Raw genomic sequence first — 23802 nt, 5'->3', positions numbered from 1 at the left:
ACAGCAGAATGCATAACCAAGTTCAAACTGACAAAAAAAAGACTTTGTTTGTGCTACTGTTAAGTTTTCAGTTTGAACTGTTACCAGAGCAAACCAAGCTGGGAGCAGTTTGCAGCTGGTCCTAGGCGGCCACCCTGAAGTATGTTGGATTAGACTTTGCAGGTTACAGCCGTGTTGTATTTCACTTCCAGCTGCCACATGCTTCTGCTTGGTTCTTGGGATTTTTCTTAAAAATAGGCAGAGTAAATTAAACATGACAGCTAAATAAAGAGACACTTGTACAGCTGAATGCCAAGGTATTGCACGTACGCAGTGGGTCACGATGGGAGGCCATGTGAGAGGTCAAGGCCTGCTGGTAATTTGTTGATGACTGTCTTGGTATGGTCCACATCCATACCATCTATAGCAAGTAGATGTAGAATAAATTCCTCTCTGTGTCTGTACTGCTCACTCAGAGCGATTCATTCCAGACTGCAGCTTAAAAATCAACCCCTGTGCTTCCACTGTGGATGGAATACACTAGAATTAAAATAGGGAGTGAACTAACTTGACTATATTAATGCGTGTAGTTAGCTGCTTTTGTTTTATAACCATACTTTTATTCAGTGAAAAATGTGAAGGCGTTTTCAAGTTAGCAGAGGAAGAGTGTTTTAGAACATTTATCCATTAGAAAAATAAGAACATAAAAACTGAAGTATTTGAAAATAGTGTTTCAGAAATTCATTCAAGTAATTGTAATGTAGTTGGCTGACATAAGAAAAGACACTGATTAGATTATCCAAGAGGTCCTCTGTAGCTCTGCCTTCCAGGAAAGTCCCGTTATGAGTATCTGTAATCTAATATTTTGCCCTTTCCAAACAGGGCCGTTCTCATATTTCTTGTATGCCAGGAACAGTTCGACGATGGAACTATCCATCTCCTCTCTGCATTGGTATGGATCCTTACTTGTTTTCACTGTTCTGACCAGAAAGAAACTCCTGGCTTTGTCATGCCTGTTGTTCCTCAACTTAATTCTGTTTTGTTCAAAACATTTTTGAGTTTCCATTTGTATCCATGAAATACAGGAAAAAAAAAGAGATAATTTTTTCTTTATATATAGTGTATATGCCACTTAAAAAAATACCATGGGCAAAGGAGGAAACCCATTGTTTAACTTGTCCTCAATACCCTGCTTTGAATCAGGCTGGATCTTCTTCATAAAAGAGAGGAAACTAACACGTTCCTTTGCAGCGTGCTCTGCTTGGAGAACCTTTTCAGGTACAAGGCAGGTCATGCAGGGCACCCAGGAGATTTCCCAAAGAAGCAGGCAGTGGAGAGCAGCTCTGAAGCCAAGCTTTCAGCAGTGGTGGAATGAAAAGGAGTTTTAGGGAGCCAGAAAAGGCTGTCTCTTTTCATCTAAGAAAGCTGTTAAATCATGCTGAGTTAAAAAGTAAAGCTAATTTTTTTTAAGGACATTAACACCTTACCCTAACAGATCTGTGTAGAAAATAATCTTCTGCAGTATTCTTTCTTGGTTAGACAAAATTTACGAGAGTCAAGACTCTACTGTCTTCTGGCATGCTTATTTCAAGAAAAAGCAGGAATTGAAGGGTGAGAAGCAGAAGTCCATCACAATGTTCTGTCACTTCAGCTTTGAAATACATTCAGTGAATGCTTTTAATTCTAATAACCAGTCAGCAAAAAGCTGTTCCTATGAGCCTCATATCTAAGAGGAATTTTAAAGATGGAATGATATAGAGCAATATTAATGGGAAATGGTTTTAAAGACTCCTTGTCAAGTTGAGCCTATATATTATTTTGTATTGTCAGCTTCTACAGAAGCAGTCACTTCTGATTAATATGAAAGCAGTGTAAGTCCTTCAAATCAGTTTTAGACATGGAAAATTTATTCATGATGGTGTGTTTTGGTGTTTGGGCAGATTTGTTGTTTGTTTTCTTTTTGTGGTAATCTTCTGTTTCAGCTGGTATATTATAGTTCGTATTTGCAAACAGTGTCTTTATTGAATTATGAAACTGTGCTATCCTCCAAGCTAAAATACCCCTAAGAATACTAACAAACCCTTAAAACATTATCCCCCCTTCTCCTGCCTCCAGCCCTTAAAATGTTGATTTCTACAGAATGCAAACCAAAATCTATTCTTTTCACTAAGCAAGATATTTAACATTGAAAGGACTTAGAGATATTTGAGAAGTTTGAGACTGATATCTCAGCTTTTTAGAGGAGTTCTTCCTATTTTGATTCAATTTTTTGGTGTCATGTAATCAGTAGATTATTTTAATTTTTCAGTACAGTTATTACAGCAGTGTCACAGCATCACAGTTGTGTTATAAGATCATGTATCAATGTAATACCTGGCATGAAGGCTCACAGGCTTTAAAGTAATGATTCCTCAAATAATAAATATAAATTACAATATTTTAATTTGATTTCTTGAAGTTACCCTTCATTCATATTACAATCCTAGCAAAGGTGTAAATCAGGCATTTGTTTGCAAGTTGCTTCACATATTTATACCTTAGTTTTATGTCATCCGAAAAAATCCAAATGGGTTTTCAATTTCCAAACATATGAATTTGCTGAATCAAAGTATACTGATAAAAAGTAAAGAATAATTCTGTTACGCAACTAGCCTATCCTCTTTCTGAATTACAGTAAAAAACAGTGTTAGGGTTTTTTTTTTTGCTTGTTTTTAAATTCAAGTGTGGTTTTAGCTATGTTGACTAATAGATCTGCTTCTACATCATAAGTCAGTTTAATTCCAAATTTGTTGCTCTGATTGTAAAGCATATCTCAACATAGCACCAGACATTTTTAACCATAATTTTCAAGCTGAGAAAATGGGTTACCTGGTCTATGTGTGCAACTATACAATTGTAGTTAAATAACGGATGGCATTAAATAAACATTTTGCTCTAAATCAATTTTTTTTTTTTTTCTCCTTCATGAGGAATGTTTTGTTTGTGATAAATTTCACTGCTTGGGGGTCATGGGGATAAAATGGGAAATCCATTTTTTAAATTAAGCATATGTCAAATATTAAGAAGTAATATTATTAAAAGATACAGTGACTTTCTTTTTATTTTTAATAGCTAAGTGTGGTGGAACACTGACAAACATGGGTGGTGTGATCCTAAGCCCAGGTTTTCCTGGAAATTACCCTAGTAACTTAGATTGTACATGGAAAATTTTATTGCCTATTGGATATGGTAAGTAAACTTACATTAGATGATCAATTATTTGTAATCATCAGATTAAAATATATATGAGTATTCTGATTTCTGGTATGCAGTAGATTTTATCCAGGGAATGTACTGTGATCCCCTAGCATAATGACTCACTATCTTTTAATTTGAAAATGGTTGGCAATTTAAAAATATATCTTTGTCAAAGCACCTTCATATTAACTCCTTGTGTCTTGGAAACTGATGTCAAAGCAAATGAAACGTGTGACATGAAGATATATCAGATAAAACAAACAATGTAGCTTCTAAATTAACTAATGATCTTTTGTTTAATGTCCTTTCATTTTTCTCTAAATGACTTTTTAACAGTATTTTAATGTTCTATAAAAATGGAAAAAACCTCAATTCTAGCACTATGAATTTGGTTAAAAGCATTCTCAAATTGTATTTCAAATCCTAAGTTGCAGTTGCCAACTTAGAAACTTTCTAGGTTTACACTAAAACTATTGTCATACAGAAAATATCTTCACAAATAAGTAATAATTATGTTGAGAAGGCAATTATGGATAATAAGGAATGTATAAGTTCATGTATTAAAACACAATCTTCTATTATTACCGGAAATAAAAGAGGAATAAGTTTTCTTGCTGTGAAACTTTATGTGAATTCAATGCCAGTGCTCAAATAAGAAAATTCATTTTAAAAACTCACTATTATATTCACTATTCTTATCTCAGGAAATTAGTTCATTTTCCATATTCTCCATTTGCATTCATATGAGGGATTTTTGTAGTGAAATGTACTACCTACATAGTATTTTACCCAGTTAATTTGTAGAAATACTGTTCTGCTATTTAGAACAGATCCCTTTACCAGTGCATACCTGGTAAAACTGACCCATCATAGTTATGGATAACCTTAGTAGCCTTAGGCATCCTTATAGCCTTAGAAGAACCACAGACAGAACATTCCTTGCTAGTTTGGGCATTCTACAGATACATCTGCAGAACATATAAATGCTAAGCAACTGTTCTGAAGCCTGTCATCTAACCACATTACTACAATACTGACTTTGAAAAATAGTTCTTCATATTTCTCAGAGTTGCTCTTTTTCTTTAAGCTTTTCCATGTAGAAAATATTTCATGAATTAATTGCACAAGAGTGTATTGTGTTCTGTTATTATTACTTTCATTTCTCCAAAAGTCTCTAGTAGTGGTAATCCTATAAATAGAAAGACAATGGTTTTGTTTGGCAAGGGATTTAACGGGTACAAGGTGTTCATAGAATTAATCTATCATTGCCTTCTCCAATTGCAGTACGCCAAAGGACACTTTTTACCATAAAGTTCCTACTGGGATATTTTTCACAAACTCTTGGTCAATTATCCATAGTTAATATCTTTACATCAGGTTTACAAATTGTGATTCATGCGATCTTTTACAAACTACTTTCTCTGAAAATCTTGGATATTATTTTTGTTACAAGTATAAGCTTGTGTATTTAAGAGCTGTTTATGTACAGACATTCTATTGTATCAAAATAATTGTGTACTTAAAATCCAACTATAAAACTGTCAAAGCTAAGTGTGTCCCAAAGTGTAGTGCTCTCTTCATTACATAAAATATATCAATCATGCAAAAGAAGACAGTCAAATCCAAATATTTTAATAGAAAATACATCATTTCAGGTGAGTTTTGGAGATTTTGAAAAGATTTCAGGTAGTTGTTAATTGATTAAAATTTGTAAAAAAAGATAGTTCAGCTTGTAATTCTCATTATCCAGAGTATATTCGAGTCAGAGAGAAAGTGCTGTTGCAATTAGAGCAGAAACAAATATAATTATAGCTTGACCAGATAATGAATTATTTTCTGTAGCTATCAGTTTTATTTTGTGTAATTTTATGTAAGAAATTATTTGGTGTAGAAAAATTTTACTTTTACATATCAAATTGACATTTGAAAATTGTATAAACTTGGAGTTAAGGCTTGAGGGACACATACAGTGTGTTCTCTAATTGAAATTAGCATGTTTGAAAAACCTTTAGGAAAAAAGTATGTTCATGTTTAAAATTTGGCTATTTTAAGTAGTTTATTTTTATTCTTTTTAATTACTGCTAAATCTACTTTTTTTACTTCTAAAACACAAAGCTTTTCTATACTGACTGTATACAACTAGACATAGAAATTCCTTCTCAGAAATGAAATTGGAATGATTCAGTGTTAAAGGTTTTCCACAGCTCATCAGAGACTGTTTCATAAAAGCAGATTGCTTTTATTTAAATACTTAAACTATGATTTGGGGTCTATATAAATATGCCAAATTTGATTATCTGCTTGTCACTTTAGCAACTTAAATATAATATTTTGTGGCTGTTCAATTCTTTATAATTTCTATGCTGCTGACATCCAGTCTCTGTTGGGAATCACTGAATTCTGATGCTGAAGTCAAGATGTTTCCAGGCTGCTTGTTGTCCTACCTCAACTCAAATCCTGAGAGCATTGTAAAATTGTGCCTTCACTCAAGTCAGACTAACCATATCAGACATATAAGAGATGTCTGGTATTAAGACTTTGATACGTTCTGTATGTACATCTCTATTGACAACATTGGATTAAATTTTCTTATTCAGCAGCTGAAATACTTGTTTTGATATTTCCCACTCTGCATAGGTCAGAGAAAGTACTAGAGCTAAATATTGCATATTCTTAAAAGTGTTCTATAAAAACAAGTTTATTTGGTAGCTTATTTAGTTTTTCCTGAAAAAAAAAAATCCTTTTTTATACAATTGATTCAGTCTCAAACCACAGAGGCAAAGAAATGAGCTATAAACAAGACTGAGTGAATTACCCTGGTGATTAATCTATAAGGTTCTCTCCTGGAGTGAATATGTCTCTACTGCTAAGTAAGACTGTCAAGAAGACTTAAGGCATTAAATATTTCATGCTACTTTGTTGGCTCATTCAGTAATTCCGTTTTATTCCATTACAGCTGGTTCTTCAGAGTCTACCAGAGCAAGGTTAGGCCCAAACAGTGCAGTTACAAGCTACTTAGTGCTATTTGGCTTCCAAACCAGGGGTTCATCCCCCATTCCTCTTTTAATATTACCCATACACATAGTTTGAGAAGCTTTAGTCCATATGAAGTAGTGCCAGTACTTCAAAACAGCTCTTCCCATGAGATTATGCTTATACTTCCAACTGTTCAGCATTTTTGAAATGCTAAAAGGTCAACCACCTGACTCCCAGAGAGGGTTTGTGGTAAACTCTCCAGAGTAAGTACCTGTTGCCAGTCTGGAGTTTAGTGCATCTTATAGGACTGCATAGAGAGTGAAATGGCTCTAAAGATACACTGGCCCAACCTGAAGGGAAAAGGAGACAAATATAGATGACTTGGGTCAGGAAAACAAGGGTAGAGTAGATAGTTGAAACTAGGTAGGTAAACTTCTGCCTCTGAAAGGTCATTCTGTTAGTAACCTTCCTGGGTGCTGAGCTGACCCTGAGCCTCTATGAGAGGCCTGGCCCAGGTACAGGGAGATGTTCTTGTGGCAGAGTCCTGACCACACCATGACACAGTAGGATTTGTGATGTTCCCCTCCCAGAGTGTTTCTGTTGACTGGTTTAGGAATCTGACAAATCCCTGGTGCTGACTATCTGACTTCCTTTCATTGGTCCTTTAAGGTGTGGTTATGATATTTATTCGTAACCAAAAAATTGGTAACTCTTGTAAAACTTGGCAGCTATTTCAGTAACCTAAGCATCTCACTTTAAATAGTGACTAAAATACAAACATAGTGCCTATAACAATTATTATGATTTTTTTTTTATTTACATGCTGTAATATTAAGCAACATGAATTATAAAAACTCTAATTTTCCTTTCTTTCTCAATGCTGCAGGTGCACACATTCAGTTTCTGAATTTCTCTACTGAAGCAAATCATGATTTTCTTGAAATCCAGAATGGGCCTCACCACACCAGTTCTATGATTGGCCAGTTTAGTGGAATTGAACTCCCATCACCCTTGCTAAGTACTACTCATGAAACACTTGTCCATTTTTACAGTGATCACTCAGAAAACAGGCAAGGATTTAAGTTAACATACCAAGGTAAGTAAAAACTAGCACAATTATGTTTATGGTTAGAAAGGAAAAATAAAATTGTAATTGTTTTTATTATTATTTTAAAATATGTATTTGGCATATACTATATAACATTTTTAAACCTGTGGATTGTTTAATTCATAGGAATTTTTAAAACTGGAATTTTATTGAGTTTGAATCTTTGTTTCATTGATGTAAAAATTTGAGAACAGGGTGATATTATTTGCCAAAGGTCACATAGCTGATACCTCTTTCCATTCCATTAAGGTATACTATTACTGAAAAATACTACTACTATTCACTATCTTATTTTCCCATTTATAAAACCTTGTTATATTTAATGTAATGGATGAGTATTTCAAAATACAATAAAAATTATTTTAAATATTCAGATGAAAACTTTTATAATTCCTATGTTATTTATTTGCAGTCTAGACTTATGTGAAAAATAGAGGGAAATGAAAAGACACCAGATAACACACATTCTATATCTATTTTCAAATACATATAATCAGTACTTGAAAGTGTGAACTTTTTGTGGTCTTCTACTGTTGGTTTTTTCTTGATCTTCATTGTTTCCTTGTTTGTTTGTTTCCCCATTAGTGACAATAAAAAAATCATTATTTTGTGTACATTTTTAAACTGTTAAAAGAGCCTTACTGACAACTGTTGAGCCCCATGGCAGGATCTGTACAGTTTAACAAAATGGAATTGCTGGTTGAATTCTCATCTAACTGCAGAAGGAGGTTCATGCACCCTTATTCTACAATCTTAATTTAGATAATTTGGTTATGTCTTGTGGATTAATACCAATGGGCAGTTAAGCGCTACACAACTACTTGTTCACTTCCCTCCCACCCATAATGGGATGGGAGAAGAGGAAAAGAATAGTAATAGCTTTCTGCTTAGGAGGCAAGATAAAAAGCATTGTTTAATAAGTGAAGGATAAGGGGAAGAAGAGAGAAAGAAAACAAAAAAAAGTTATGCAAAGACAATCACTCACCACCTCCCTCAGGCAGACTGATGCCCAGACAAAGATTATGAATGTCCCTGACCCCTCTCTTTTCCCTTTTGTTGCTGTACATGATTTTATATGACATGGAATATCTCTTTGTTTAATTCAGGCCGTCTCCCTGGTTGTGTCCTGTCCCAGTATGTACAGTCCCAATCTATTCACTGGCAAAGCAGAGTGGGAAACAAAGGTGGCCTTGATTTTTTCAGCAAAAGCCAGAACACTAGTGTGTTATCAGTATTGTTTTGGCCACAAATCTAAAACACAGCACCATATGAGCTGTTGTGAAGACAAAAACCTCTATCATATCCAGGAGCAGTACAGTATTTGTTTATATACATACACATACATACTATTATAGTTAGATCGTATCTGTGAAATCAGTGGATAGAGAGGAATATTCCGAGCACCTGTATTAGGGTAATACTCGTAAAGCATGCCCACGAAGGAGTCATATCTCTCTACTGTCTGTGGAGTTTTGTTCTGTCACATAGTCTTAGAAGTAGGGAGTACTTTCACATCAAACTCAGCTAGTATGAGTTTCATTCTGAGCAGTCAAACTTAATTGGGATTGGCAAGTTACAGAACTGACAAATAAATAAAATACAAAGCCATGTAGGATGATTTTGATGTAATCTCCAGTGCCCTTTGTTCTGCTTCTAATTAGTGTCTTTTTCCTTACTTTAACAAGCCGTTCCTTAAAGGCATTGAGTCTTTATAATCTCAGCTACACGTGAATAACTCCAGAGTAACAGCATTTTCTGTCCTGAATCGAATAGTTAAGTCTTATGTTGTTTGTAGACTGCATAACCTGTTCTAGAAGCAATGCTGTAGCTTGCTCAACAGGTGCATAGTTTATTACACTTTTCTTCTATTCTTTCCTTTCTCACTTTGTCCAGTAGGACTATTTTGTCTAGTTAGAAATAAGAGTGTGATGAAGAGGACACCACACAATAGAGACTGCTATTTTTTTGTTCATTCTAACCACCTCTTGTATTGTTGCTTTTTAGATAACTCGCTTTCTGCTTCTCCCACTTGAAACCTGTCTGCTGTGAACAGAAGTGTTATCATGACTATCTCATTGACACTGTAAAATTTTATCCTGTTATTTAAATATAGGAAAAGCAATTCATTTAAAACCAGGACAATTTATTAAGAAATATTAAAAATTTTCATTAGATGGGCGTTAAAATAAAATATTTTTAACTGATGAAGACTGTGTAGTAGCATTATCAGAATAACAAAAAATGTCAAAAAAGAAGTTTTATTTATAGAAATTCAGAAACTTGAAGTAGTATTTTCCAAATAATTATAGAAAGAATCCAGAAACATAGTTAAATTCTCAAAAATAGTAATAATTTGATAAGAACTTTCACAGTTTAGTTTATAGTCTAATAGATATAATTGTAGATAGAAAAATCAGAACCAAGAAAGAGATATAGTTAAATTAACTGACACTTGTCATCTAATTTCAAATAAAAAATACAACTAGTATTTATATCCTTGTTTCACAAAAAGTGTAGTTATGAGTGTGTTTGATTTACCAAATGCATATACATTCATCCAGTTTTATTTTTCCTGCTAATGAGAAGCAAAGCAATTTCTCCAGTAAAGGCAACTCATGCAGTTCATTTTTATGTAATACTTCTCACTTATAAGGAGACTCTGGGGTGACTCATTCCTGAATGCTGCTTTGAAGAACAGTATTTTAGCATATGTATTAAAAAAATTATAGTTTTAAAATTGAAAAAAACCCACACAGCATAATCTGCTTAAACAAAAGGTGCTGGGGAAAAAAACAATTATTTTAAAAGGTACTTATGATTTATTGATTTTTTTATCTAATATGGAAAGTTGGTAACACTGTTGTGTTTGACTTTTAAGTGATTAGGGTCTACCAACTAAGCTCACTCTATTGAACTTCTAATTGACTTATATTTCCTCTTCTGTCTACTTTTTCTGCGTTCTACAAACAGATTTTGGACTTTTGTTCTTTAAAAATGAATTATCTTGAGTATGTTTATTTTTCCTCACAGAGCAGAAACTTTCTCTGTTTCTCCTGAGATCCCAGATTGCACTAGTCATTTCTATTGTGAAGATTTAGCAATTCTTTCTATGATTATCATATTTTATAGCTTCATATTATTGAGCACAAGTAAGTTGTTCAGGATAATTTAGAACATCTAGGAAATCGTACACTCAGTTCAAAATATTCATAATCTGTGAACTTCTGAAAGTGTTATATTTCAGTGTATTCACCATTCTTCTGATGGGCTCTGAAAGAAAATGCCAGTGGTTTACAGTTACAATTTTGGTGACTGCTTTATTTTTCATCATACAAAATATATGTTGTTTCTGATGGCTGACTTTTCATTTCCCACATCTGTTGCCCTCAATACTTAGGAATCTTTTTTCAAAATTATCTCGAGATTATATCTGAATTTTCCTACTCTTTTTAATATTATACTTCTCAGTTTTACTCTCTCCCTCTTAGTTTGTCCACCATTGCTGAAATTTGATTTTAAAAATAATTCTTCACTACTCCTGTGAAGAGAAACTACTGTTTCTCTTTTCCTTCTCATTTATTCCCTGTTAGAAATGTTGTTTTGCTTTCAGTAACCGAAATGTCATGTAAGGGTTAGCCTGTTTTGTTTGGATGAAGGAACTTAGCACTGTTTTACTGTCAGGCTGTCATGCCTCTTAGTATACCTTTGTTATGCAATTTTGAAACCATTGGCCAGTTTTAGTCAAATTTCACAGTCCTGAAATAATGCCCTTATTGAGAGGAAAGACTGAGCATTACTCTATAGGTATCAATTCAGTTTGACTTGCTGGCTACCCAGTCAGAATATTCATCATCACAACTCATTTTAATATGCAGTATCTTCCCTAATTGTTATTTATGAGATATAGATGAGGGAGGGAGATAAAATATGAGACCTTGGCATAGGTGTCACATTCAAAATTTTCATATGGGCAAAAGGAAGCATGCCATATATATAAAGCTAAGAATATATTTTTAGTCCAATTGGTGCTCACACCGTCACTTTCACCATTTCTATAGAAAGGAATTTGTAAAGCAAAGCAGTTGGAGCTGAGCACCTGACATACAAGTAGATGTTTTCTCAGACTTCTTCTACTTTATCCCATTTTAGGATGTCCTTATATACTATAATTGGGAAAAAAACCCACTGTTTTTCTAATAGAGAACTTAATTTAATTTACCCTTAAAAAAAAGAGGAGTCATCAAAAAGAATCCATAGTTGCAGTCACATTTCCCAAACCCATTCTAGCTGTCTTAGTGAATGTGTTGCATATTAGGAAGTGCCCATAAAATTGCATAACTTAATCTTAATCTGATTTTTTAAAATGTACCTAAATTTACATTAAAAAGGATTTAGGATTAAATTAGGGACTATTTTTCATATGTTAAAAATATTGCCATTTCTACTAACTAGAGTACAATAAGTAATGGTATTAAGGTAGCAGACTTTTTCTGCCAGGTAGATGCCTTTTTTATACATAGCAATCTAAAAATAAAGGGACGTTGGTGATGACTATGCTTATTCAATAAAACTTGCATTTTATTAAAAAAAATGAAGTTTGCTAGAGATCTTAGCATTTTATGAAGGATAAGTCTTTTTGATAACCACTCATCTCAAGGGAAAGCAAAGAATATTAATATTGTAGAGTGAATGATGGAATTAATAATGCTATTTCACATTTTTCTACTGATTTTCTGAAGACAGAAAAATGCTTAAGAGATTGAGGCTTAATATAGCCTGGGATTTTACTGTGAGCACACTATTTTCTGGAGGAAGAAAAGTGTATGTACACTGAGAACAGTAAAATATTTTCTACCCATGCTTTCAGGGAGCTAGTGCTGCTCCTTAAGTACAGGATTTGAATATATAACCTAAGGTTATACAGGTACTGTGTATTTCTTAATGCAGTAAAAAGCTTTGTCTCCTTAGCAGAACCCTAGGGAAATTACAGCTCTGAGTACCATTGCCAGTCAGGTCCTTATTGTTTTATGTTCTGATATTTTCGTGTTTTCTTATCCCTTCAGCTTTGCAATTGCAATACATAGGGAATGGTGGGTATTCCATAACGCTCAAGATGGATTACTGAATTTCTGTGTGTTGTGCAAACTTTTGTTTCACTTTTTGCAAGAAGGAAGTTCATACTGATTGCCTGTTGAACTACTGGAAGCAGTTAGAATACATTTTATTATATATTATTTTTATTTTTCATAAGATGATAAAGACTTTAAAAATGCTTGGTTTTTTAAATATTAATATTTAATTACACTTTTTCTAGTGTTCAAGTAAATATTATCCTGTTTAATTAAAAAACAGAAGCATTATTAGGGGTGTTGTGGTTTTGCCACCTATGTAAAGCAGCAAAGAGAGGAAGCAACCACAAATACCCAGAACATTTCTATATCACATTTGACTGGTAATCTTGAGATTCTGGGACTCTCATATCTGTCAAATCTCATTATCTGAGATATAGACAGTCTAGGTACACCGGGTCTGAGGGGAAGAAGAAAAGTCACAGAAGTTTGATTGGCAAGCCAAGTTATACTAGGTCAGAAGAAATACATAACTTTCATGGCCTTTGAGGGATTCATAACGGAATTTAGTACAAAGAAGAATACAGTTAGTCTAATGCTTCATAAGATGTATTTGTGGGGTTTAATCCCTGTCTATATTACTAATGTTACCTCAGTTTTTAATATTTCTGGAATATCTTTTTTCCCCACGTCTTTCCATTTAGAACTAGAGCTTCTTCAAGAGAAGCAGAATATATGTTTGATTTGTGTTATTTTTACTGTGAAAATCCTAGTTCCTATTATTGGAACTCTAAGAGTATTTCAATCTGTTCTGAATTTCAATATAGGATAAAGCTGAATATGAGGTAAGAATCCTAGTCACATATGTTTAGAGAGCAACATGTTCTAGAAAATATACAGAAAAAAGTTCAAATTTCACTTCCTTTCTTCCAAAAACACACTCATGGACATGCAAAACATGATTTAAACATGATCAATCTCATAACATTTATCTAGAAAACAGAGGATTATGATGGAGCTTCTGAGTTATAGGAATCATGGAATGAAAAGGAGATTGTTGAAAATTTGTTCTATTTCTGAAATGGTTTCCGATGATGTCCTAAGGAAGGAATACTAATGAAAATAAAATATGATCTTTTGAGGGGCTCATAGCAAATTATTTTCTAACTCATTAAGTGATGTTTCGCGACCCTAGTCCTGAGTCATGACATTTGGAAAGATATGTTCTTTGATGCCTATAGCAATAAACTGAGGTTCCAGGTTGCAAGTCCTATCCTGGGCTGCAGCAAATTGCATCCTGAGCTTTCATAGAAAAAGGCATGGCCAGCAGGTCAGGGGAGGTGATTATCTTTCTACTTCACTCTCTTGAGACCCCACCTGGAGTACTGTGTCCAGCTCTTGTGCTAAAAGCACAGGAAAGGCACAGCCCTGTAAAAGTGGGTCCAGAGAAGAGCTACAAAAATAATCACAGGGCTAGAGCCCAATGGAAAAAGGCTGAGAGAGTTGGGGTTGCTCAGCCTGGAAAAGGGAAGGTTCCAGGGAGTCCTTATTGTGGCCTTTCAGTACTTAAAAGGGTCATGTAAGAAGAATGGAGAGACACTTTTTACCAAGGACTTTAATGACAAAAGGTAACAGCTTTAAATCAAAAAAAGGTAGATTTAGGCTGGACATAAGGAAGAAATATTTTAAGATGAGGGTGGTGAGACACTGGAACAGCAAAGGCTGTGGATGCCCCATCCTCACAGGTTTTCAAAGACAGGTTGGATGGGGGTTTTAGGAACCTGTTCTACTGAAATGTGTCCATACCCATGGAAGAGGGGTTGGAACTACATCATCCTTAAAGGTCCCTTCCAATTCAACCCATGCTAGACTAGTCTACTTTGAGAAGTGGATTTTTTTATTGTATGTACTTATATACACCATGACACTGGAGGAATGTACAATAAGCCTAAATGAAAGTTTTAAGTGAGCTAATTGGGAGCTTTCCTAGTATTTGAGCAATTGCATGCTCAGTTCTGTGCTAATACCAATTGTTTCCATGTTTAAGTGTTACAGAAGTATGTGGCACTTGAAAAGCCAATAAGTCACCCTAGTATTTATGTAAGATGAAAAATACATTTTAATCATAAAAATAGGATAGCAGGCGATCAATTACATTTCTTTTGTGATTTATACTCTTTTCTTATCAATGAAAAATATACTGTGCAAAGAAATGACAAATGTCTATATGAGATAATTTTAAAATTCAAGTATTTGACTGCTACCAGCATTGGAATGAAATCTTTTTCTCAGATTTCCTTTACATTGGACTTCTTTTCAGATTCTTACTAGAGTTTTTGTCTGCTGTGAAATAGTATCTCAATTTTTAAAGCTCAGCACCAAACAAGTCTTTGGGCATGACACTCATAAAAAGAGCTTTCTTTTGTAAGGTATGACAATAAGGATTTGTTGGTAATATTTGATAGTCATGATTGAATAATTAATTGCTATGTTTAATCAGGTGTTATTGCATATATCAAAAGAAAAGAAAAGAATATAATTCATATTTATACTAAAGCTATATAACAATCTCCCTGAGTGGCCTGTAAATCATGATATCATAGTCTGATGGATCACCTGATCAATAATTTATGAGTCATATATAGGATATATACCAGAAAACACATGTAGAGTATCTTAACATTTTATATCTTATTTTTTAAAATAACAAAACACACAACTATGCTCTGTGTGAGTGCTTTCATCCCTAACTGACTGACCTTCAAATTTATGGTGATTTGCTTTAGGCACAGGTTCTACTCTTACTAAAACAAATACCAGAACAACCTCCAAAAGTTTCTGTGTTTTGTTTTCCTTACTTAAAATAGGCAAAAAGCGTATGCATCTCTGAATAAACAGTAGTTGGAATTTTAAAAGCTAGGCTTTATTTTTTTTTCATTTGCTATCCAAAGGACTGCAAAGGATACTGTGCAAATTAAAGGGATAGAGAGGAGATGATGCTCTTTCAGGATTTCCTCTCTCACCTGAGTGGTTCCTGTGTTATCTTCTTATGTAGATCAGTGAGATAGGTTTTTTTCTGAAAATAATTTTTAATACTCTCTTAAAAATTCTGAGACTGTGTTTAGTATTTTTAAAATATAAGCTAAGAATACTATACTGCAACAAGTTAACCAATAAGGAATGATGCTTTTTATGTGTATTCATCTCCCCAAAAGATTGTACAAATCTTTTGTATTTATGTAGTAAATAGAGTATTTATTGTAATCGTTCCAAAACACTCCTCTTGTAACTATTGGGCAATGTAGTGCTGCACCTTTTCAAAAAAATCTGTGAGATCCTCTGACCCTCCAGAATAATCTTCAGTTTTATTTCTAATATAATTTGTTATATAGACTTTTATATAGTTTAATATGTCAGTCTTAATATGTCCTGTACTCTTAAATAATCTTTCTAGTACTCTATTTTGTATAAAAATGTTGATAATAATGATATTATCTGTAGTAGTACTACAAAAATAATGAGAGTTGGAGTAATAATAGCATTAAAAATTAATGAGCCATTACTAGATTTAGCGTAAAAATTTAATGAACCACAGTTTAGGTAGAATAAACCTTTTTACATTTCTTTTCCAGCAGCAATTAATTTCTATTCTTAAATTTAGAATTTATTTTCTAATTTTTTTGTTATTTGGAGACTCTGATTTATTAGAAGATTTCAGAATATTTGGGGTACCTCCACATCTCTTTTGACTTTGTAATGTTACAAGCACTGGAGTCTGGATTCACTGGCAAAGTTAGGGAAAAGAAGGTTTTATGAAAATAAATCTTCTCTTTATTGCATAGAATGACTGTAATGATCAATGACTAAAAAACCTAATGACAGTTGCTGTACTTCAGTGAAGCAATTAAGTACAAACTTCACTGTAAGTAAGCACTTATGCATATCCAAGTTATATGTTTAGTTTAATCTTGCTGAATTGACTTGTTTAAATAATCTAGTTGACAATAATAAGTATATACTTCTAGGATTTTCATCGCACTGATTTTTATAAATTAAATGTGTTTCATTGAATAATATTTTGAAGTCTTTGAAAACGTAGAACCAAACATAAAATTTGATAAATCACTGAAGCAATTTTTTTTATAGAGCTGTATCTATAAGGAACATTTTCTTTGGTAGATATCTGTAATTTTTTTAGACCTTTATGAAGCCCTGTTTCTATATAGTCATTAATTCTTTTCATTTTTTTGGTCAGGTGATTCTTTTTCGCATAGTTTAATATATATTAAAAAATCCTGTGTATTGTAAAAATCTTGTATTTCATAAAATTTAAGGAATTAATGACTTTTATGTCAAGTATTAGAATATTTCTGTATGATCCCAATGGATGATTTATTTCTTGTTGTGTGCTAATCATTATGTTATTGGAGCTTGGCCTTTCAGTGTTTACCTATTATTGAATGGATTACAGAATTTATATTAATGTGTATTTCCTATGTTGAGAGCTCATTAAGCAATAAAAAGTACTTCTGTTCTCTTCTAGCTTATGAGTTACAGAACTGCCCTGATCCTCCTCCTTTTTTGAATGGATATATAGTCAACACAGATTACAGTGTGGGTCAGTCTGTATCATTTGAGTGCTACCCTGGATATGTTTTGAGGGGTCAGTCTGTTCTCACATGTCAACATGGAATCAACAGAAATTGGAACTATCATTTTCCCAGATGTGAAGGTAACTTTCTAATACTACCTTTGTTTCAGGACTCACAGTACTTTCTGATTTTTGTTTAGTTGTTTGTGTATGTGTATATAATGCAGCTTTTGCTGAAGAACTGTGCCTTTATCCTAATATGTAATGTAAGCAGATAAAGGAAGATGTTATGTGCTTTTATAACTCAGACATATTTTATGAATCATGTTCTTCAGCAGTGATTTATTGTTCCTATTAATATCTGTCAGTTGTATTGATTATAAGGACTCATGATACTACCAGAAATTATCTTAATGTGTTTTTTTTTTCTGATTTGAGAGCAAGGGGGGGGACTGTACAATGTAACATATAACATTTTATGGTGTTAAGCTTTTACTTGGACTTTCATCTAAAAAATACAAGTGCAGAAACAAAATTTCTGACATTCTTTTAGAGCTTTAGAAGCTTTGATAAAGTATTCATATAGGATGTTATGACAAAACTAGGTAGTCATTGTGTAGAGCAGAAGTGGTGTCACATACAATTAACCAGCTAAAAACATATAAAATAGATTGAAATAAATGGTTTCCATCATAACAAGAGGCTAATGGTGCTACAGGTTTGCATTGCAGAATGTATGTTCAGTATATTTGACACTGATGCTGAAAGATGGGACAGAAGCTTCTCTACAGAAAACACCTGATAGCCCTTAGGTTAGTCAAACCAGAAAACCTGTGAGGAATTCAAGAGAGATTTAACTGAGCTACAGGTATAAGCCATGAAAAAACTGTAGAGGAAGGGTCAGTCATTCTGTTTCAGGACAGACTGCTAGAGATTAGAAAGAAATTTTCCACTGGGACAGGCTAACAGTGTTTTCCAATTTGAGTTCTTCTCTGCATTCTTATTAGACAAGGGCTCAGTATTGTCAGAAGGAAAAACTACACTAGATGTCAAAAGGTTTGCTAAGGCACTGCAATTTCCTGCTTTCAGAATGAGTGTTTTAATACTGTGAATAATAATTTTAAATTATTTTCTTATTATTCCTGAAAAGCTTAACTATATTACTCTGCAGCATGAACATATGTTTTGTCCATGTACTTGGGAATGGACACTTGTATTATTTCATGTTGTCATTTAAATCCAATATTGCAAGAATCTGTAACATTTAAGTTCTAGTTCCATAATAAAGAAAAATACCATAAACTTCTCAGAAAATTAATACAGTAAATACATAAAGGAGGTTGAAAGTATTGCAAATTATAATATTGAGAGTTTTTACTTTTGAATTAAAGGAGATTTTTATTGCCAAGCACTTTAGCACTTTTACATTTATGAGTATATGAAGGTAAAAGTACTAAAAGTGATATTTCCTGTGTTGAATGGCATTAGAAAATTTCTGTGCTGTAAGAGAATGTGTAACTTCCGTCCAATCAGTGGGTACATTTACTGTTCAATGATTATCAAGGTGTGGTTTCAGTTCCCATATCTTCCATTTCTTCTTGGGTTTTAATCTGCATAAGTACAGCTGGAAGACATTTTGCAAAAATATAGGTAAGGAGGAATGCATGAAAATAATTTAAAACCTATTTTGGAATATTAATTTCTCTTTTAGGGGGAATAATACATAAAATGAAAGAGAAGCATAATAAACTAATACAATTATTAAATAACTATATTATTTTAGCAAAGTATAGTTGGAATTGTGTTGTGAAACATCTTATGAGCCTTGTGCAACTCCATTAGTCCATACTATAATAGGCATTATAGGCATTTCTTATAAAACCATACCTCCCAAATGAAAAAGACTGGAGAGGCATGAGAAAATGTAGTTCTTTGTGACAGTACAGCCAATGCATTCTTTAGAGACATACGATGTCATAATGCATTACATCTTTCTCAAAGTGATTGGTTATAACTCATAAGGATTTTTAATTTTTTTTAATGTTTCTTTCTTCCAACACTTTTACCACAGGCATATTTATGTTAAAAATGTGAACTATCATCTCCTATATCTTTTAATTAAAAGATTTTGTAACATTCCCTTTAAGTTATGTGCCTATATTGCTCTGAAATATTCTAAGACCACCAATCTCCTTCTGTTGACTCTTACAGCTATTTTCTGTAATTATTTTAGAGAATTCATTCAGCCTAAAACATGGGCTTAGGTATTCCAGTTATGTGCTTTTTTTACCCCCCAAGGATGCTGTTTTTCAGTGCCTCCTGAATTAGAAGGTAAAAGAATAGGAGGATTGGAAACTTCAATTTTGGTACATAAGACCTTATACTGAAATTGATCTGCAGCTTCATGTGACTTTTTAAGTAGAAATTATAGCACTTAAAAATATTTTTCCATTTATTGAATGAATTAATATATAATTAATTTTGAGTTCTAAAAAAATGAAGATGAGGAGGTACTATTTCATGAAGATACTTTCATTCAGAGGCAATTGGGTTATGGAGTCAATTTTATCAATATTTTGGAAGACAATACAAAGTTATTCATGCTAAAACTGCACTATAAATGAACGTGAAGTACTTTTCCTTATGTTAAACATACAGTAAAGTTTTACAATATCCTTTAAAGAATGATATAAAAGTGTAAAGATTGATGAGAGAATATTGTCAGCATGTTCCATATACAATACAATACAATACTAGTGTGACAAGAACAATTAGAGGTATAAACAAAAGATCAAGCAAGCAAAGGGACTAACTTGTCTGGAAATAATGATGCCACTTTCAAAAAATGTGGGGAAAAAAGATAAATCTTAAGAGCAGGAGGAAGATAGAGAATCAAGTAACTTCTGTGCAGTCTTTGTATATCAGATATGAACATGATTTACTTTACTAAATGAAAATATTAATGTATTTAGTCCTAAGTCTTGCTGATTGATGATACAGGTTTTTAATGCTCATTATGCTGTCTTCTGATGGTCAGCTACAATGTATCTTAACATCTTGCATTATAATAGAGAAGGAAAATACCTTAAAGGACATAAAACTATAAGACAACATTTTTTTTCTCTTGTCCCATTAAGGTTGGCCTATGTTCTGCACTCCTTGAATAAAGACATTTAAGATATCAAATAAATATTCTCCCTATATCCTTTTATTTTACTAATTAAAATTAATTTTAACAAACAATAATTTCTGAGATGCACTTTGAAATGTTTATCAGTGGAAAGATATTATTTTGTGTATGTTCTTAGAAATCTAGGTATAATCTCTGTTATCTTTGAAAATTGTTTTCACACTTGCTATGTTTTATATTGGTTCACTGAATGTTGTTTTAGTGTTAGTAATTTTTCTTGTTATGTTTTATTATTTATTACTATTTCCTTATGATTAAAATGATGACATTTGATGTAATCTTACTGATGTCTTAACAAAATAAATATGGAATATTTAACTTTCACAGCACATATTTTTGAAATCCTTTCTATAGTGGTAAATCAGAAATGAGAAGAATAAAATATATAAATTAAAGTTAGAGAATGGATAAGAAAGGTAGCCATTATGTCATTCACATTTGAGGAATAATCTTCTAGCCTCCTCACTTGATAAGACATTGAATCAATAGCAAAAGCCATTCCCTTTTATTATCTTGACCTCTCAAAAAGCTCTCTGATTCTTTTATGTCATGAAATTAATGGACTTTCTTCAGGTTTAATAAGCTGCTTCACCTTTTCCTAATGAAATAAATGCTTTGCGGTATTTCTCTGGTTTTGGAACATGTGGAGAGGTTAATTTCTTTTCATGAACCAAAGAAAGAGAAGCAGCTTCCCAGAGTCTTTGCTGGCATGCATTGCAACCCTTCAGCATTCACTTCAGTAGGAAGCTTGTGAAACTTTGTGTTCAAATGCTTCCATGCAGAATTTTTTTTACTAAGTGTTTTTAGGATTCATTGGAAACCTACACAAGATTCAACACTTCTTGGTTTTATATAAATCATGCTTCCTCTTCCTTTCTTCCTAATCTTAGATTAAGCTTTGTGGGACAGATGCCTTAGCCTGATTTTGATTTCTTCTACAGTAGTTTTGTGAAATTTAGCATGGAGTGCTTGGCCCTCGTGCTTCCAGACTTCAGGTGGAATTCCATCCACCTCAGCTGCCTTGCCAATTTTCACCCGCTGTGTGACCTTAAGAGTTTCTCCTATACATATACACACATACACACACGCATATACATATATGTGTACACACACACACACACACATATTTATGGAAATTCATACAAAAAAGGAGTTAAATAGTTATCAACCAGATGCTAGCATAGACAAGGTGAATCAAGAGGAGATATGGAAAACACAGGTTCAAAAATGTGGTCTGGCACTGGAGGACTGAGCAGAAAGCAAAGATTTGCATGCTTTTGGAAGCCATCCCCATTCTAAATCATATTCTCCACTGTGTATCAGGTGATTTGAAATACATTAAAAAGCTTAATCTGTATATGGGAGAAAATTAAATTAATTTCTGCATATGAGATTATAGTAGAATTTTGTCATATAGTCATGCTTTTTAAGACTACACCTGTGCAATCAAGTTGTCCTAATGAAATACCATAGCTGTCTGGTATAACATATGTCACTCAAATGACTAACTGCACTTGGGTACCTTTGGGTGGAACTTTAAAAATATTTACTGTCCTTCCATGCACAATGCTGTATCTGGAAATAAGTATGAATGGCCATGGGAACACATAGTATGGTATTCATTCCTTTGTAAATCGGCATGTGGTCTACCGTTAGCACTTGAAAGTTTAGAAAACTTGATTATAGACTTTTCCATTTCAAAAATCTGTGTTTCTTCATGCCTGTAATTCAAAGTGCAATATAATGACTTCATCAATTTAGGGTTATTTGTTTATTCAAACTAAAGCTATTTTTATCTTGTGTGAAATATAACCTGTTATTTCTGTTTCATTTTCTGTCTTCTGTGATTTTTAAGGATCTTTGGAGAAAGCCTGGTAACAGCTGGGTGTTTTCCTTATCCTATTAGAGTTTTGTCACCTGTTACACTTTTTTTTCTGAAAAAATTTATTAATCTGTCATGGCTAACAATCATACAAGAGGAACTAGACTGTCTTTACTGCAATACAATCAATCTGCATTCTTTGTTGAGTATTAGAAAAAAATGGGGGGAAAATAAAAAATGTATGCAATCATTAACAACATTCATAAATCTGACAAAAATATAATAAACTCAAAATATATCTAAGTATACAACTTCAATCAGAAAAATCCTATATCTAGAACTTAAAGGATTTCCCACTTGTCAGTCTATTCATCTCAGGAAGTGTAGTAAGAATAATTGTCAAAGCAGTCTTAGTTGTAAACATGGAGTACTGTGAAGAGAAGATAGTAGATTTTGGAAACCAGACAATGTGACCATGGCATGAATGTAGGGGATTAGGGAACAGTAAAAAGTAGGCTTGAGTCATGTTTTCATCAGAGCTCTTAGAGCTGATAGACATTGTCAAATGCCCTGGCCTCCACACGCAATCAGGAATCAGAGAGATAGAACCAATCTTTCATTTTCCTTAGCTTGTTTCCTTTGTTGGCCACTAAAGATTCGTGGTTCAGGAGCAGGTGCTATTCTGTTCACAGAATCACAGAATCGGTACGGTTGGGAGGCACCACAGCAGGTCATCTGGTTCAACCACCTGCTCAAGTAGGGTCATCCTAGAGCATATTGCACAGAATTACATCCAGATGTTCTAAAATAGGAAGATGTGCTAAATGCATCATACATGTTAGTCAGTACTGATATGGATGAAGAAAGTGAAGTGGTTAAAGACTCCTTAACCTGTCTTAAAAATCTGTTGATTATTAAAAGGATTCCTCCTAAATAGTCTACTCATCAACTGGTCAAATGACCCTTCTACCTGAATGGTATAGCAGCTTTAAACCATACAGGAAACGTGACATCATTCTGCATTTTTCATTCCTTCTTCCTTTTTCCCTTTTCCCTTTTCCATTCTCCTTTTTACTTTTTCCTTTTTTTTCTTCTAATTTTTTTTTTCTTTTCCATCACTTGTTGAAAATTGAAAAAGAAATAAAGAGGGTCTGAAGGAGAGTCATAGGAACCCTGACAATAATAACATAAGCGTTATGGTAAGAGCTAATGAGAAAAGTTCTAGAGCAAGACTGAGTGCACATAAAGGAGATTAAGATCCCACTCTAATGAGTGAGACACATTAATTTGCACTAATGGCCATATGTCTACTCAGATACGTTCATGCATCCATAATCACTCAATTCTTCCAAACTGAGTCAAAAGAGAGCACTTTATTACATATTTGCTACTCTTGAATAAAATCAACCTTTTCATAACTTTGACTTGACTACAGATTTGATTCAGCAAGTGTGCACTAATTCGTGCCTCTATGACCATTTTACTTGTCATAAGTATAATTACCATGAAATTTAAAAGTGAATTACCATTAAACATGACTCAAACCTGTCATAAATAAAGTATAACGGTTCTGGAGTAGTGAAAGATTAGCCTTTTTTTTCTTTTTTGAGAATTGTGTTCCAGTTTGGTTAACGTTCAGTTGTGTGGAAAGATGCAAGACTTGTTTGCTTATTAGTTTCTTAATTGTGAATACAAGCAAAAGGTTCCCCTTTTGGGTGCTTAGTTTCAAAAATTGTATAGAAACATTATTTCCAGTAGATTTTGATGGATTTTAAAAAAATGAAATCTAAGACATCAGGATAAATTATTTCTTAGGAATTCCACTATTTT

At 33.2% G+C, this 23802-nt stretch overlaps 1 protein-coding gene across 7 annotated transcripts in view; it reads left to right on the top strand.

Annotated features, from left to right (window-relative positions):
• The window catches only part of CSMD1 (CUB and Sushi multiple domains 1), a 1090193-nt gene that overhangs the window by 953642 nt on the left and 112749 nt on the right, over positions 1–23802 (top strand). For all 7 annotated transcript variants that reach the window (XM_017814555.1, XM_017814556.1, XM_017814554.1 and 4 more), the window contains 4 exons: positions 862–931; positions 3091–3207; positions 7079–7288; positions 16913–17101. In XM_017814555.1, coding sequence (XP_017670044.1) covers positions 862–931; positions 3091–3207; positions 7079–7288; positions 16913–17101 — 586 coding nt within the window. The remainder of the gene's footprint in view (positions 1–861; positions 932–3090; positions 3208–7078; positions 7289–16912; positions 17102–23802) is intronic.

The sequence above is a fragment of the Lepidothrix coronata genome, unplaced genomic scaffold, assembly GCF_001604755.1.
Source record: "Lepidothrix coronata isolate B3197 unplaced genomic scaffold, Lepidothrix_coronata-1.0 Scaffold45, whole genome shotgun sequence".
Classification (NCBI taxonomy): Eukaryota; Metazoa; Chordata; class Aves; order Passeriformes; family Pipridae; genus Lepidothrix; species Lepidothrix coronata.
Note: the sequence above shows the minus strand (reverse complement) of the source record. Positions and strands in the feature narration are given on the sequence as shown.